A 17496-nucleotide genomic window follows, 5' to 3' on the forward strand; every position below is an offset into this window, starting at 1 on the left:
GACGCCAGAGGGTTCACATTGACAGACTTTTGATATGAGGAGACACGTGAACATCAGCAGAGGGAGATTTTTCTGGGGATTCACACACCAGGAACACGGATCCCTCCTCCTCCCTCCCCACCAGTACTCAGAGTTCCGCTGACTGGATGATCAAGGCCTCGTTGTCTTCCACTGCCATGATCACAGTCTGAGCCTGATTGTTCCCATAACTCATTAACAATTCTCCAAGTTAAATATTAAAGCATTCATGCAAACAGGGTGGAGTGAGCCAAACCCCAAACCTTCCAGTTAGGGATATCGGCTAGACAGCCAGCTACTGGAAAAAAAAGGAGAGAGATGGGGGGAAAAAAACCCCGCAAAACAAAACTGAGGGCCACACCACTGCATCGACACTATGACTACAGAGTTTTCAGAGTTCAGAAAAGTGAGGCACATGGTGGGGGTGGGGGGAGCGTCCCTGGACAGTCACAGCTCAGCAGCAGATTCACCAGAGCTGCGGCAGGCTGCTGTGGGTGGGGATCGCCCATCTCCAGAAGCTCTGGGGAAGTTCCAGGAGGTGTGAAGACTTCTTTCGCCCTCTCTCTCAGAGAGATGGAGACGTAGGCCTCCTCGTGGCCTCACCTTTCTCACAGTTCCCAAGCAAAGACTGATGGAGGCAGCTTCTGAACCCTGAGTCCCAGAGGCAGGGCTTTCTCTCTCCTCCGACACTTCGGAGCTTCTCGGGATGGGGTTAGTCTCGAGTTTCTTTGGCCAAAGGCAGTTCCAGGGATGAGGGTGGGTCCAACTCCAGAGAGAGGCATCTCAGTTCTTCTGCTCAGGGGTGCCATCCTTCCAGGAGGCGTCTTTGCCATCTGCCGCTTCAGTGCCGGCCTCCAGATTTGGCTCCTCTCCCTCGGGCTGTCCTCCGGATTTCTGGGACTCCCCCGCCACCTTGATGCTCTTGCTGGAGTGGCACCCCATCTCCGCTGGACGCAGGGGTTGCGTGCCCGGGGAGTTCCGAGGCGAGGAGGATCTGTGCTGCTGCCCCTCGGGCGCCAGAGCTAAATAGCCCTTCCTCGGGGCACAGTTGAAAGAGGACGGGCTCGGTTTCTATGGTCACAGGGAGACGCCAGTCCAATCTGCATAAAGACACCATCCCCTCTTCTGTCGGGTGGGCAGGGCCTGGAACGGGGCCCTTCCTGCTAAGCCGACTAATTCCTAGCACCAAGCCCTATTCTTCCACCAGAAGAATTCCCTTTTGTTTAACCTGTAACCTCTTCCTTACAAATTACAACCCCCCACCTAGCTACCTGTAAACACCGGCCCTCGCTTCACACGCAAGGGAAGTCCTGTTACTAAGCAACGCGCTGTGCCCTCCCGCTGTGTCTCAGGGTCAAATTCAGTTCCGGGACTCACAGACCCCACCTGGAGGCCATCCCCTACCCTAGAATGCCACCTCCACCCAGGGTTGACAAATAAGGAGGGAGTCCTAAGACCGTGGACTCTGGGTTACCCAAACAGGGTAAGTAATTAAAGGACTAGCATTTAACACTGCTGTATGTTATAAATAAATAAATAAATAAATAAATAAATAAATAAATAAATAAATAAATAAATAAATAAATAAATAAATAAGAAAGTTGTTAAGAAAGTAAATCCTGAGTTCTCATCACACACACATTTTTTCCTACTTCTGTAGCACTGTATCAATATGAGATAATGGATGTTCACTAAACTAATTGTAATTATCATTTCATGCTGTATAAAAGTCAAAGCATTATGCTGTTCCCTTAAACTTACACAGGGCTGTATGTCAATTATATCTCAATAAAACTGGAAAGAAAAATAAGCAAATATAAAAACAAACAAACAAACAAACAAACTAGCAGGTACCACATGCTACTCTGTGCCAAGCACAGTTTACTTTCATCATCTTGTTTCATCCTCGCAAAAACCCTAAGAAGTAGCTGGTGTTATTTAATCCTCATCAAGCAGAGGGAGACACTGAGGCACAGAGAGGTTGGTCTAGCAGCCAGGAAAGAGCAGGGCTGGGACTGGAACCCAGGTCATCCGATTCCACTCTCTCTATCACTATGCTTACCTTATCTATTTTGGGGGTGCAGGGAGGTAATTTGGTTTATTTATTTATTTATTTTAATGGAGCTACTGGGGATTGAACCCAGGACCTCGTGCGTGCTAAGCACACACTCTACCACTGAGCTATACCACCCCCCTCATTGTACCTATTGTAAAGGCCCCATTAAGGCTATCTTCACACACCATCACAGATGTTGTCAGCTCGGCAGGCCTGGCATTGCTCTCTTAATTCGGGACCCATGGGTGAAGATTTTCAAAGCTAAGAATGAATGATCTCTGACATCAAGGCTTCTTGAGTGAAGACTCTCAGGCTGCTGAACTGAAGTTGGCCCCTCCAGTGCTCTATATTTGATTCCTATTTTATTTTCTGATCACCCTCTTTCTTTCTGCGAACTCCAAAAAGGGCCTGATAATCCTGACCCAGCTCCCAGGAAGCTGGAAAGAGGATCAAGCAGGTCCATGAAGCAGCTTTTCAGAGAAGCAGAGAATTTATTCTTTCCCAAGTGTGCACCCAGCAGTTGAAGGTGACACCAACTCCCACCCACTTACAGGGTTGGCAGGGTGAGGGGTGGGTGCATGCCCACCTGGGATATTTTACCCAAGTCCTTGCACTGGCTCCTCACCATCAAACAGTCCTGTAAGGGAGTATTATTAAGTCCACTTTAATTTTTATTTTATTTTATTTTACTTTGGGGAGAGGTAATTAGATGTATGTATGTATGTATGTATGTATGTATGTATGTATGTATTTTAATAGAGGTACTGGGGATTGAACCCAGGACCTCATGCATGCTAAGCACACACTCTACCACTGAGCTATACCCTCTCCACTATTAAGTCCACTTTAGAGGTGAAATAATTGAGTCCAGAGTGGTTAGGTCAATGGCCTGAGGCCACATGTCCGGTGGGCAGCCAGCTCAGGACGATGACTGCAAAGTCTGTGACCTTCCCACTCCTTCCCCTTCCTGACCCGCTGGCAGTGCCTCTGGTTAACACCACTGATCCTCCTGGGCCTAGGCATTCAGTGATCCACGAGAATGTGGTAAGACTCCCCCATAAATCACCTCTCTTGGAGCGAGCTTCTCGCCAAATGGGCTGGCAGAGTGACAATGAGGAAGCCAGGATGATGCTGTGCATTTACCTCTCCCACATAAACGCCAAAGTGCAGGTGGGGGTGGTGGGTGTGTCAGGGTGGAAGAGGGAGGTTCCATATGCCTTCCGATTAAGAGACCCTAATTAAGGCAAATCTTCATGTGGATGCTGGGATCCTAAGACAACAATTCTCTTGTGAAGCTTCTGAATCATGCTTGTCCCAAGTCAGCACAAAAGACAGGCAGCAGGAGCACCAAGGAGACAGGCAAGACTCTCGGGCTGGGCTTGGGTTAGTTTAGAGGTGTGGTTGGTGAGAAGATGAGGCCCCGTTTCACAGTGAACCTGGTGAGAAGCCTTGCCCTGCCTGTGACCCCCACGTCCAGGACTGGTTGCATAATTTGCAGGGTCTACATAAAGTTAAAATGTGGGCCTGTGTTCAAAAACTAGTAAGAATTCAAGAGGGTGACAATAGAACTTTAAATGAGGCATAGGTCCCATGAAGGAGTCAGATCTGCCCACATGTAACCTCTTCCTCAACTTTCTCAGAAATGGATTCACCTCTGATGAGGACTGTAATTTGCCAGATCACTAGGTGTCTCTGCCTAGGGGAAACTGCTCTAGGAACAGAATGAGGCCAGTAGAAAGACAAGAAAAGAGAAATGGGATGGAACAACCCAAAGATGGCTGGGACCTCAGCAGGATACTTTCAAAGCTTTAAAAATGCTTCCTTAACCATTACCACCTACAAAACATAGCATACACACAAAAATCAACATACAAAACGCAAATGAAAACTGCCGATAAAACCACATGCGGGCAAAGTTGCAGAGTAACTGGAATCTCATAGGTTGCTGGTGGGAATGCAAAATGGTGCAGCCACTCTGGAAAGTCTGGCAGTTCCTCTCAGGTTAATAGAATATTTACCTGTATCCGTCTGCTCAGGCTGCCATAGCAAAATGGCACAAACTCAGCGGCTTAAACGATAGACGTTTTCTCACGGTTCTGGAAGCTTGAAGTCCGTGATCAGGGTGCTGGCAAATTTGGTTTCTGGTGAGAACTCTCTTCCTGGTTTGCAGACAGCTGCCTTCTGGATGCATCCTCACATGGCCTTTCCTCCGTGCTCACAAACATAGAGAACTCTGGTGCCCCTTGCTCTTATAAGGACACAAGTTCAGTGGGATTATGGTCCCATCCTTGTAACTTCATCTAACCTAATTAGCTCCATAAAAGTACTACAAATGCAGTCACACTGCAGATAGGGGCTTCAACAAACGAATTTGCAGGGGGACATTTTCAGTCCATAACATTACCCAAGGGAAATGAAAAACCATGTTCACACAAAAACCTGAACATAAATATTTATAGCAGCTCTATTTGGGGTGGGGGGAGCTAATTAGATTTTTTTAAAAATTTGTTTGTCTTTTTAATGGAGGTACTGAGGATTGAACCCAGGACCTCATGCATACTAAGCATATACTCTACCACTAACCTATACCCTCCCCACCCCAGAGCAGCTCAATTAATAATCAACACCTAGAAACATCCCAAATGTGAAGGGAGAAATAAACTGTGGTACATTCATACAACAGAATATTACTCAGCAATAAAAAGGAGACACTGCTGTTACATACAACAGGTTTGATGGATTTCAAAGGCATTCAGGAGTGAAAGAAGCCAGTCTCAAGAGGTTATCCACTGCTTTATTTCATTTATATGACATTCTCAAAAAGACAAAAATACAAGGATTAAGAACAGATCAGTGGTATCACTATACAGTAATAGCTGGAGAGAGTTTTTGGTGTTCTGTGTCCTAATTGTGGTGGTAAGTTATACAAATCGACATGCGTGCTGAAATTCATAGAACTGTACACCAATTTTTGAAGCCAAGTTTGCTGTATATTAATTTATGAAAAAATGTTCAGATCATCCCAACAAAAAAGTAAATAAAAACAGTTTGCCAGGAGCCTAGGGGCTTATTTGCCATCTGGTCCTAGTTCTCAAGATCATTTAAAATCCTTTCTCTCCTGCTTTGCATTCGAACAAACAAACAAACAAACACACCTGCCCCTAATTTAGCTCACCAGCTGTTTATTGAGCTACATGGTACAAGGTTCCATTTTGGGTGTTGTACGGTTTCCAGAACTTTAGTGAATTGCAATTTAGGAGGCCTGGATGTGGAGGCAAAGAGGGCTGTGTGCAGAGGGACACCTCACAGCTGTGGCTGGTGGGTAGGTGAGCGGCCAGCCCTCCCCGTCTCCAGCCTGCAGGAAGGGAGCTGGGGCCATAAGTACCTCAATTTTCCTCCCACCCTCAGTCTCTCCCAGGACTCCTATTGGCCAAACCCAGGTTGAAGCCAGCAGGCATAGAAACTTTTGGTCTTGCCCATTTAGGGCAGCCTCCCAGGATGCAGAGCAGGGTGGAAAAGAAGGGCGGATGTGGAGAGGTAAACACAATGTCTAGCACAACCCACGTGGGTCCTGCTCTCAAGGGCACAGAGTCTGTTGGGAGAGGCAACACCTTTGCAGGGATTAACCAAGAAGCAGAATGCAGTGCTTTAGTACAGGTAAAAGGTCATACTGGAAAGAGGGCATAGGGAAGGGCTTCCTCCAGCTGGACCTAGAAGGATGAACAGAACACTAGCCGGTAGAGGAAGGAAGGACATCCTGGCCAAAACGAAGAAATGCAAACCCCTCCCGAGGAGTTCAGTTTAATTCATCATTCATTTACAGAAAGGTAGCTAATGTTCACGGTTAGAAGCACCAGATTCAGCATGAGAGGAACCTGGGATTGAATACTAACTCTATGGTGTATATGCTGTGTGGTCTTCAGCAAGTTGCTAAACATCTCTGATTCTCACTTTCCTGGACTTTGGGGAAAAGTCAATGAGACAGCATACATACCATGCTGCTCATATACCTCATAATATTTGGCAGGGTTTGCAGCTGCAGTTCATGACCAGAAAGTAACCAAACTTCCCTCTGACAGACGTAAACATACTATGACTTCCCAAATCAAGTTCCTATTCAGTCCACAGGGCCAGCCTCACAAGACCAAAGTGCCCTTCCTGGGATGGGCACCAGCCCTTTCCTGTTGTTGTCATTGACGTCCCTGCCTCCTCTCTCTAGCCCTCCTTCTCCCAGGGACCTAACATTCTGCCCATGTGCCCGGCACCCCTATTTCTAGCTCTATCCACTGTGGAGAATAGAGGAGTCTCACCCTCTTTAATGAAGCATCACTCTAGAAAATAAACAAGCCCTTACCTACTAAAAGTAGGTTACAGTTCATAACATTATGAATTTATTAAAAAAGCAAAGTGCAGCAAACAAAATTCTCCCTTTGACAGAACAAAAGCACAGAGGGATAGAAATGAGAGCCCCTTGTCCATCCTGTCCCGTATCTAAAACCCAGTGTCCAGCACAGCTGTCCAGGTGCTCAATCCACAGTAGTCGAGTGCTTAAAGGCAAAAATTCTGCAATCAGGTGATCCAAATTCAGGTCCCGGCTGCACCACTTGCTAACTCTTCTACCCAGGGTAAATCACTGAAGCATGTTCAGTCTCAGTTTCTCCATCAATAAAATGGGAAAAACTATAGTGATTACTTCATAGGGTTATTATGAGGATTAAACTAGTCAATCTAAACTTCTTAGTGCCTAATGCATTATAAATAATAATAATTATTGTTATTATTTATTATTATTATTGACACTACCACCTATCAAACATGGAGCAGTCCCGCAAGGAGATCACCTATGGAGAATCTAGGGAGAAAACAGACCTGTTGGTAACTAGTTTCCAAAACACTGTGATTAGTGGAATGAGCAAAATGTTAGGAGAACGCAGAGGAGAGAGAGTCCTTTGGAAATCCCTAACCTCATCAGGGGACGCCTGGCATCAGAATCCCAGCATTACAACCTAGGACTTTGCCCAGGGAAGCTTAGGGGCACAGTGGGGTGGGGTGTAGGGAGGAGGAGGAGTTCTCACGGGGATAGGGGCAAAAGCAGTCTGGAAGTGACTCAGAGACACTTTAAAGTGACAGAATGGGAAGTGTACCTGTCAGCACTTCTCTGACTGAATCATCTTCACCAGGGCACCAGCCTGCCCTGAGTAGCTGGGGGTGGCCCCTGTCAGTGACACACACACACATATATGCGCACACACCACCCCTTCCTTCTCCAGGCACCTCCTCCCCTCTTCTTCCTCCTCTGCCCTTGATGGTCACTTTGACCAGATGACGCCAGTACAGACAGACCAAAGATAAGTAGGCACACGCAGGTGGGGGGAGGGAGGATTGGCACAGGTCACACTGTCACGATGTATCATTAACACTTCCACTGGGGATGTTACCTCCAAAGGTCACCACAGAGATAAACTGCCAGAACTAAGAGAAGACGTTCCCCCATATAACTTTGCAAAACTTGTCTCCATCACCAGGCACTCTCTGCCTTTGGTGCCCTATGCACTGATATATTTTTAAAAAATAAATCCTGTACTTACCCAGTGAGAGCGCAATTACATAGCATTGCATTTGTGCATGTGTTAAAAGTGTTACTTTGTTACACAAATGTGAATTCAACAAGGGCAGAGATTTTGAGCTGTTTCGTTCTTTGTTGCATCCTTCATTCATAGAAATGTGCCTGGCGCATAGTAGGCGCTCTGTTAACATTTGCTTAAAGAAGACATAAATAATCCACTATTTCTGCAGCCCTGTTTTCACCCTGTCTTCCTTAAAAAACAAAACAAAACAAAAACAAAAAACTAGAAGCCTCAAGAAAGGAGTGGGAGGCATCCACCTCATCTTAATAATCAGTTAATAGGTTCTCAGCATAGGGCGCTGCTCCTCCAACCTGGGAGACAATTGGAAATATGAAGGGGTGGTTTTGGTTGTCACAATGACTGTGGGGTGGCTACTGGCATTTAGTGCCAGAGATTCAGGGATCTAAATGTCCTGCATTGCCAGAATGGCCCCAACCAAAGAAATGTCAATGGCATTCCGGTCAGAAACATTACCTGGGTTGCCAACTCCTACGGGGACCTGTGTCTCCGGACCCCACACAGGGTGTGACAGCGACTGGGTGTTTAATAAGTTTCAGCCAAAGAGACTGGAGGGAACAGGGTAGGAGGGCAAGGGGGGAAGGGTGCCAGTAGGAGGCAAGACAAAAAGAAAGGGCTGCTGTGCTGGTAGGGGAAAGGCCTCCCGAGGCTTGAGACAAACCCAGTCCCTTGCATCTTCTGATGCGTCCAGTATATTTAAAAGAGAGGCTATGCCAAATTAGGGTGTACTGAAAGCTTTTGGATGAAAGGCAAGATCCCTGAGTCCTGCCAGGAAAATCCCAGGATGGATCCCAGGCCAGCAGCCAGGGCCTGGCTGCTCCTCCATGCCCTCAAGAGACGGTTCAACAAGTTCAGGTCCCAGCGCCCTTTAGAGAGTGAAGGTGGTCCCTGCTCCCCAGCCGGGATTTGCGCCCGGGGTGCGCGGCGTCTTGGAAAACCGCCCACGTGGGAAGCCCAGGCTGCATTTCCGCCCGAGACTGACCTCGCTCCCACCCCCCGCCGGGTTCCCGCGCGGCCGCCCCGCGTCCACTAGGTGGCGCCTGCGTTCTAGTCGGCGCCTCTCAGGCGCAGACGAAAGCGACCGCGGAGGCTGGCGACAGATCGAACCTGAGTCCCAGGATTCCGGGGGCTGGAGGGCAGCGCCGGCAGCCAAGGTAGGATTCCCGAGCCTCGGGCCTTTCCTGCGAACCTCTGTGGTTGGGGTGGGCAGGTGGGGGCCGCCGAGCCCTGCTGGCGGTCTACGACGCAGGTAGCCAGACAAGTCTGAACGGCCGCACGTGTCGTTGCCTGCGGGGACCCAGAGACCCGCGTCTCCCGGCTGGGCCTAGGGGCAGAGCAGAACACCGGGTCGCCCGCGCACAAACATCCTCCGCGAGCCAGTGCCTCTGGAAAGCCTGCCCAAATCCCCGATGGGCCAGTCGTAGGAAAAGAGTGACTGTTACACAAAGCGACTTCAGGCGTTGGAGCTGAGTGCTGATATAAGATCCAAAGCACCATTTCTCAAACTTGCCTACATATTGGAATCGCTTGGAGACCATTAAAAAATACTGATGCCCTATTTCCTCCCACCCCCACCCACCCTAGACTCAAATCTAAGTGGTCTCGGTTGAGGTCTGGGCATCTGAATACCTAAGAGCTTCCCAGGAGATCCCAACCAGCAGGCAAGTGTAAGGACCTTGATCTAAAGGGCTGGAGAAGACAGAGGACAGTTGTCGCAGCCCAGAATGCTGATTCTTCTCCTCGTCCTCCGCCCTCATCTTCTGTGTGCCTTTTAAGCAGGAAATGTCTCTGACTGTGAGCTGTCAAACCCAAGACAGCAAACCGACATCCTCCCTCCCGATAGGTCTGGCCCTGAAAGGGTTCAACTCAAAAGCGGGCAGGGAACAGAAAGGCACAGATGTGGAATATGAGAGAAGACTCACGGGAAATGGGAGTTTCTCCTTACCCTCATCCCACAGAAGTTCAGGGGGCTTCCCAGAGCTGCCCTCATCATTTTAGTAAGTGCTACCTTTACAGGAAAGTGGTTATGAGCACGGGCTTGGAGCCCCCATTGTCATCCCTTCCTTGTGTGTGACCCCTGGGGACTCATGGAACCCCTCCTAACCTCAGTTTCCTCATCTGCAAAATGGATATGATAGTATAAACATCTTAGAGTGGCCATGGGAATTATTGACTGTAACAGGTAATGTTTACTAAGGGCTCAGCGCTGTGCCAAATGCTTTCTGTGCGATGCCACATCGACTCCTCCCCATAACCCACAAGGTAGGTAGTCCTATAACTGCCCCATTTGATAGCTGAGGAAGCTGGGGTTCAGAGCCGCAAAGCAACTTGCTCAGGGTTCAATGATTAGTAAGAGGCAGACCCCGTATTTGAACCCGGGCAGTGTGATTCCAGAGCCCATGGCAAAAGTGCAGTAATCTGCCGCTTCCCTTGTTGCCAAAGGGACCACAGAGAAGGCCCTCAGCACAGGGCAGTTCGTGGTGCCTCCTCCGTATACACGAGCTGTCACTGCAGCTAACGAAGCGCTTTTACCAGATTGACTCGTGTGTTCGTTTAGACTATATTTATTATTGGGAAACTACCACGCGCCCGGCAGTGTTCCAGGTGCTGGAGATAAAGTGGTAAGACAGAGGGAAACCAGCCTGGGGTGCACTCACACACTGCGTGAATGAGAGAAACGAGAAGGAAGGACAGTGGATCCTCCTTATTTGCAGATTCTGTGTTTGCAAATCCTCTCACTTGCTAACATTTACCTGTGACCCCCAAATCAATGTCTGCAGCTCTTTCACGGTCCTTCACGGACACAGAGTGGCTAAAAATTTGAGTTGCCCGACACACGTGTTCTGCCTTCTTGGTTCCGCTCTCATAAGTGTAAACAAGTGTCCTTTTTGTGGTCTATTTAGTGCCACATTTTTTTTTCTATTTTTGCTTTTTTGGGGGGTGATTTTGCTGTTTAAAATCACCCCCAAACACAGTGCTGAAGTGCCGTCTAATGTTCCAAAGCACAAGAATGCTGTGATGTGCCTTGAGGAGAAAGTATGTTTAGATAAACTTTGTTCAGGCATGGCCTGTAGTGGTATTGTGTGAGAGTTCAATGTGAATGAATCAACAATATGTACTAAATTAAGTGTCTTGAAATGGAAACACACATAAAACAAGGTTACATATTGATCTCTTGATGGAAATGTGACCAGAGGCTTGCAGAAACCTAACCTTAGGTTTTTCCCTTAAGAGAAATGTTTCAGTATTTGCTAATTCTATGTTCATGCAAGTTTATAGAATATAACCACTGTAAATAATGAGAATTGACTATAATTAGACATTACTGCACATACAGTGCGAGAATCAAGCACAAAGATGGAGAGGCATGCAGAAGGACCTACTTTGGATTGGGGGTCAGAAAGGCTCAGAACCAGCCAGGCCAGGGGTGAGATGAGGAAAAAGTGTTTCAAGCAGAAAAAGCAGCATGTGCAAAGGCCTGGAGGTAGCCATGAGCTTGGCAAAGTCAAGGAGGTCGAGGAGAGACTGTGAGTAGGGAGTGTGAAGAAAGGTCCAATGATACAATAATATGCTGGAGAGGGAGGCTGAGGCCAGGTGGCACTGTTCTGAGGGCAGCTCTCCTTTCGTCTAGTTAGCACAGTAATCCTGGCAGGCTGGTCAGGATCATTTCCACCTTTGACAGGTGATGAAATTGATGCCCCACACAATTAAATGCCTTGCTCAAAGTTAGGCCGTTGGTAAGCAGCAGAACCCACCCCCCCATCTTAACCTTATGTTGAACAGATATTCGAATATTAATCTGAGATCTCAGGACACTGTCCTGGACTGGAGATTTGGTTTGGTTTGGGGAGGAATCCGTAATTAAATGGCTGCCAAAGCCGTCAAGCGTGGATAAGACCACAGTGGGCAGAATGTGGGGAAGAGAAGTTCTCATGGCTTTTTAAAAATAAAATTATTCTTGGTATAGAAACATTAATGATTCAATAGAAGAGTCCTAGATACCTGCAGAGGGCAGAGGGAGTCATCAAGGTGGTCACAGAGATGTAGGGAAAGGAAATGTGAGGATCTGATCCAAACAGTCCTCTAAATACTAGATCTGGTGACGGGCTCCCCATCTATGGTGCAGCCAGGTCTCAGTCTGCCTCTTGTCTCTCTGCAGGATGATGGTCTTGAACAGGGGTCAGCAAACTCTTTTCTGTAAAGGGCCAGACAGTAAGTGTTTTGAGCTTCATGGACATAGGGTTTCAGTTGCAGCTCTTCAACTCTGCAGTAATGGAGTAAAAGCAGCCGTGGAGGGTGTGGGAATGAATGAGCGTGGCTGTGCTCCAATAAAGCTTTACTGATGGACACTGAAATCTGGGTTTCTTATCATTCTGGGGAGCCACAAGATGTTATTCTTATTTTGATTTTTTTCCAATCATTTAAAATTGTAAAAACCATTCTTAGCTCACAGGCTGCACCAAAACAGGCAGTGGGTTGTCTGTGGCCTGTGAGCTGTAGTTTGCCAACTCTTGATCTAGAATCATGGGACCTAAGGTACTAAAAGTCCTTCTCATTGAATTCTTACCTGATCCATGAATCTCCATTGAACATTCTCAGCCATTTCTTGAGTTCCTCAAGAAAATGGAACTTACTGGGCAACTCAATCCACTGTCAGAAGTTTAAACTGTGCCATAGTTGGGGTTTCCCCAAAGCAGATCATGCGACGAGGGTTTGGGTGCCAGGAATTTATTTGGGAAGTGATCCCAGAAAGCCTGGTTAGAGTGAAGTAGAAGGGAGGAAAGCCAGTAAAGGATGTGTTGATGAGTGAGCTACCACTAGGGCAAAGGGCTCAATCTCTCCAAGGATGCCCGGAGAGACTGTGAGTCCCATGAAGAGGCAAGGAAACTGGGGTATCTCCCTACCTCTGTCCCTCATTGGTGGAGGGTTGCTCCTGAGGTCTCCCCATCCCCTCACTTCTGCGTTTGGTCTAAAGTACACACCCTGCAGCCAGAAGATGCCTAAAGGTAGAAAGAAGTGAGAGGCAGACTTTGCGTTTGGAAGCTGCCAGCAGGTGTCCTCCGGGGGGCACTGACGGGCACAGGTGGGCTCCACAATGCTTTTCTGACTTGGCTTTCCAAAGTGTGTTCAGGTAACCACTGGGTGCCTCGTGAGATGATTCGGTGTGGCATGAAGTCTCATTCTAGGAGCAGTATTTCCTTTCTAAACCGTCTCTTTGATCCTGCCCTGCCTCCCTCCGCGGCACTCTGCTGCGCTCTCTGCCCGAGCAGAGCCGGGACTCCAACCTCACTGGCCTTTCACTTCCTTGAACTTGCCAGACTCTTCCTCCTGCCTACAGTCAACAAAAGAAGTCTCAGTGAAGTACGAGACGATTTTGTATAACCCTTGCTTGTCTCCTTTCTGGAAAAGGCAGCAGTCCTCAAATTCAGGCCATGGAACAGGCAACAGTAACTAGCTAAAATTTAATAACATTGTTTTATGTTTAGTTTACAGTTTCCATCTCTACAAGGCCGGTGTTTCTGGCTTTGCATTTGTAGTAGTAATATTCAGTTTCCTTTGAAATAAATTTATATAAATAACATGTCTGCTTAAAGAAAAATATTAAATAATAGTATAGGTGGTATGAAATTATAATAAAAATAACCGTTGCTACCACTTAGCACATCCTGTGTGTTGAGCGGTATTCTAAGCACTTTGCATGTGTAATTTAATTAATCCTCACCACAATCACATGAGTTAAATACTATTTGAGGTAGTACTGTTATTAGCAGAGAAAACAGGCATAGGAAAGTAAAGTAACTTGCCCAAAATTATATAGCTAGTAAGTGACAGAACTAGAAAATGAATCCAGGCACCCTGCTCCTGTGTGTGTTCCTAGTTGCAGGATTACACTGCTTCTCACATATTTGACAAAAGAAAGAAAAAAAAAGTAATGATGACACTTGAATTACTGATATTAGGGGAAAGCTGCCATGAAGGATTTCTCTTTTCTATCTAGCCAAAATCTGTCTCCCTGTATCTGCCACCCTTGGTTGTCATACTTTCTTCTGGAGCCCCAGAGAACAAACCTGTCCCCTTTTCCCCACTGCCGTCCTTCAGAGAGTTGATGACAGGGACCCACTGGCCCTCTGGGGTCTTCCTTGCTCTCAATTATACCTTGCCAGTTCCTCCTGCTTGTTCTTTATGGCGTGTTCTTGGCTTCTTCCTCCAAGCACAGGGTCTCTTTCTTCCTTTTTTATTTTTTTTATTCAACAGGACTTATAAAGTTATTTTGGTGGCTGTAGCCCTTTTTTCTTGCAGTCCTCCCACCACTCATTCTGGATTTAGAGTAGATGACTGTGGTTGGGATGACTGACGTGGCAAAGAGCAGCTGGCTAATGACATCAGGAGGAGAGCCCCGCAGGGCTGGCATGAAGGGGCCAGAGGCTGGGGATGCTCCTTTGCAGGTCAAGATGGAGCTCCTGTAGTGCACATGGAGCTAATCAGGCTGAAAGGGACAAACTAACCAAATTCACAGCAGCCTGCTGAGGAAGCCAGACCACAAACATATTAAATCACAATGGAACAAGCAGAGTGAAGCCATCTGAAAACTCGTGTCAGCCTGTCAGCACATGCTTTCCCCTGTTGGGAGGTCACATGGGTCGCCAAATTCTAGTTGGAACGGTGGTATTCATGGAATCAAAACAAGGTGAGCAAGATGGATGATTTTAATGTCAGGATGGCCTGAGATACTTGTATCCTCTGAGGGGTACCGGGGTGCAGAGGGCACCGCTGCTGGTCTGATCCCCATCCCTGGCTTCCATGGGACAGACATAACTAATCGATTACCAAATCCTTGCCTTCCTGCTGCTCCCTGGACCAACCTTCTGATCCTCATCCAGGGAGAATTCTGGGAGGCTCTGATCTGCGTTTAATGCTCCAGGGTTTCCAGAACTCCCACTACTCTGTGACAGACAAGATAGACTCTCAACGACTTGCTCTTGAAGTCTTACTGCTTTTCCTGAGCTCCTCACCATTTCTCTCTACCTAATATTCCTTCAGCTTATGTTAATACAATTGGCCTCCCACCCCACCCCACCCCCGCCCCCTGCTATTGTCAAATCTTGATTTCATTTCCAGGCCTTGCTCTTCCTGCTTTGTCCAGAGGCACATCCTGTCCTGTCCTTAGGAACTTTTGCAGATCAGTGATCATAGACATTTTATGTGCATTCTACTGATATACCCTCCCCACATTTCAGGGAGATTTGCTGTGTACCTCCCAGTAACAACTTCCTGCAACCAAGAAGCAGCGTCCTGGGATGTTGAGTTTTGTTCCACTGTAGAATCTGCAGCATCACAGTTTTAAACTGTTGCTACAGTTATCACTTGTCTACGCCTGGGGCCTGGGGTACAAGGGGTGTTGAAGAGGGATGGGGCAGGAGAGGAGGCTTAAGGCACTAAATCCGACAAATTATTGAGTTTGCTGCTTCTGAGCATTGTTTATGCTTCTCCAAAAGTTAGGAGTCCTGTTATTTCAGAGCAAGCAGACCTTTTGCCAGCCTTTAAAGATGTACATTTTGTATATAACCTCTTTTCCTGCCCCTAGGAAGAACCTTGATTTACCTTAAAGGAAGATAAAATGCAGACAGAGAATTTGTGGTACTTGAGGCCTATGAGAAAGGCCTCCGTGAGCTCCTCAAGAGGAGAAGTGGGCCCTGCCCTCAGGGATGGCCCCATCTGACAGGGGAGAGTCAGTTCTCACATTAGGAAAGCTGCCAGTCTGATGCCTCACGAGAGGCACCCTCTCTAACCACAGGGAGTCGTATGGAGGCAAAGCATGCAGTGTCCTTGGTGTAAACTGCTTCCCTCCCTGCAGATATTGCTGTATCTGCTGCTTCTCTTCAAGTCTGTCAACAGGCAAGCCGTGGGCCTGGCTTTGTTCACAGCTCCATTACATCTGTGCAAATGTGCTCCAGAAGGCCAGGGTTCTGAGGGTCAACCCAGGAATTTGTTTGTTTTTAATAGACTTTTTTTTTTTAAGAACGGTTTAGATTTACAGAGAAATTGAGGCGATAGTGCAGACAGTTCCCATATACGCCACACCCAGGTTCCCCTACTATTAACCGTTTGTTAACCTTGAGTATGTTTGTTATCATTAACAAACCAATGCTGACACATTATTAATAACCAAAGTCCATAGTTTATTCAGTTTTTCGGAGTGTTTACCTAATGTCCTTTCTCTTTTCCAGGATCTCGTCCAGTATCCTACATTACCTTTAGTTGTCATGTCTCCTTAGGCTCTTGTTGGCTGACAATGTTTCAGAAATCCTGTTTTTGATGACCTTGACAGTTTTGAGGGGTACCAGTTATGTATACTGTAGAATACCCCTCTATTGGAACTTGTGTGATATTTTTCTCATGATTGGACTAGGGGGTATGGGTTTTGGAGAAGAAGACCACAGAAATAAAGTGCCTTTTTTTTTCTTTTAAAGCTTTAAAAAGATTTTTAATTAATTAATTTTTTTTTCTAATGGAGGTACTGGAGATTGAACCCAGGACCTCGTGTGTGCTAAGCATGCGCTCTACCACTGAGCTATGCCCTCCCCTCCTAAGTGCCATTTTCATCGTATCCCATGAAGCGTTCATAACATCATATGACTTACCACTGTTACTCTCCCTGGATCACCTGGCTTGGGTTGTGTTTGTCAGGTTTCTTCACTGTAAAGTTACTCTGCTTCCCCCCATTCATACTCCACTCTTGAAAGGAAGTCACTTCGCGCAGCCCATGCTTAAGGGAGTGGGGGGGGTGGTTCTATCTTCTTTAAGATAATCTGTCTACATCATTTATTTAGAATTCTGCATGGGAGATTGGGCTCTTCTCTCCCATTTATTGTTTTTTCCTATCTTTTGTGACAGTGTGGGCTCATGGATTTTATTTTTCACCTGGGCTGTGATCCAGTTCTACTTTATTTGTGTTTTTGCTCAAATTACCCCAGCTTTGGCTGCTGGGAATGGAATTTGTGCTTTCAAACTAGCTCCCGAGCCCTTTCTTACACGTTTTAGAGTTTGAGACCCGTGTAGGCCTGGGTTCACACGCCAGCCCTGCCACTTACTGGCTGTTAAAAAGACGGCCCTTTCCCCACTGGTCTTGGTATTTGCTTTACCACTTGGGCCTCAGTTTTCCCAGGTGGGGATGGAGCTGAGACCGCCATTTAGGGTTATTGAGTAAGATACACTTGGTAAGTCCTCTGTCAACAGAAGTTATGATTGTTTGGCATTCACATTCTGCCTGGATCTGGCTCCAGAAGGTTACAAATCAAGGCCGAGTGTGCCTTTCTGGTCCTTGCCCGCCAAGATGACAGGCTGGTGTGGCAGAAGTTCCTGCACAGGTCCCTGTTACCCCGTCACCTCCCCTCCTGCTGAGGATTCTCTCCCAACTTCTGCCTCTCAGTCACAGCACACGCCAGGCAAACAAACGACCCACCTAGCGTGCCCTCCACCAGTTCACACATCTGCACATCCTCACTCCCTCAAACCTGCCTCAAACACCACTTCCTCTGCGAAACCGCGCAGCAGCCAAGCAAGAAGTCCCCTCCGCCCCTCTCTGAACTGCCAGAGCCCTGCTGTGCCCACTCCTGCCTGCTGGCCCTGGTCACTTTAGATCCTGCCTCAAAGCAAGGAGTCCCATCGTCCCCTCAGTGATCCCCATCTTTATTCATCTTTCTGTCCCACCTGCACACGCTGGGCCCCTCACACCAGCCCATGGTCTTGTTTGCACCTGGGGTAAGTTTTGACAAA

The 17496-nt window shown here is 47.3% G+C and overlaps 2 protein-coding genes across 4 annotated transcripts in view; one reads left to right on the top strand and one right to left on the bottom strand.

The window, feature by feature from the left end:
• Positions 1-358: 358 nt before the first annotated feature.
• Positions 359-1024, bottom strand: CHD9NB (CHD9 neighbor). Its single transcript, XM_072968826.1, has one exon. The coding sequence runs from the start codon at positions 958-960 to the stop codon at positions 802-804; it is 159 nt and encodes a 52-aa protein (XP_072824927.1). The 5' UTR covers positions 961-1024; the 3' UTR covers positions 359-801.
• A 7734-nt stretch (positions 1025-8758) lies between these two features.
• CHD9 (chromodomain helicase DNA binding protein 9) overlaps positions 8759-17496 on the top strand; it is a 210194-nt gene continuing 201456 nt past the window's right edge. Inside the window, exon 1 of one of the 3 annotated variants that reach the window (XM_072967366.1) lies at positions 8759-8873. The gene's annotated coding sequence lies outside the window, so the exon portion shown is untranslated. The remainder of the gene's footprint in view (positions 8874-17496) is intronic. The other 2 variants (XM_072967363.1, XM_072967360.1) reach the window with 2 other exon arrangements.

This window comes from Vicugna pacos, chromosome 9 (genome assembly GCF_048564905.1).
Source record: "Vicugna pacos chromosome 9, VicPac4, whole genome shotgun sequence".
NCBI lineage: Eukaryota > Metazoa > Chordata > Mammalia > Artiodactyla > Camelidae > Vicugna > Vicugna pacos.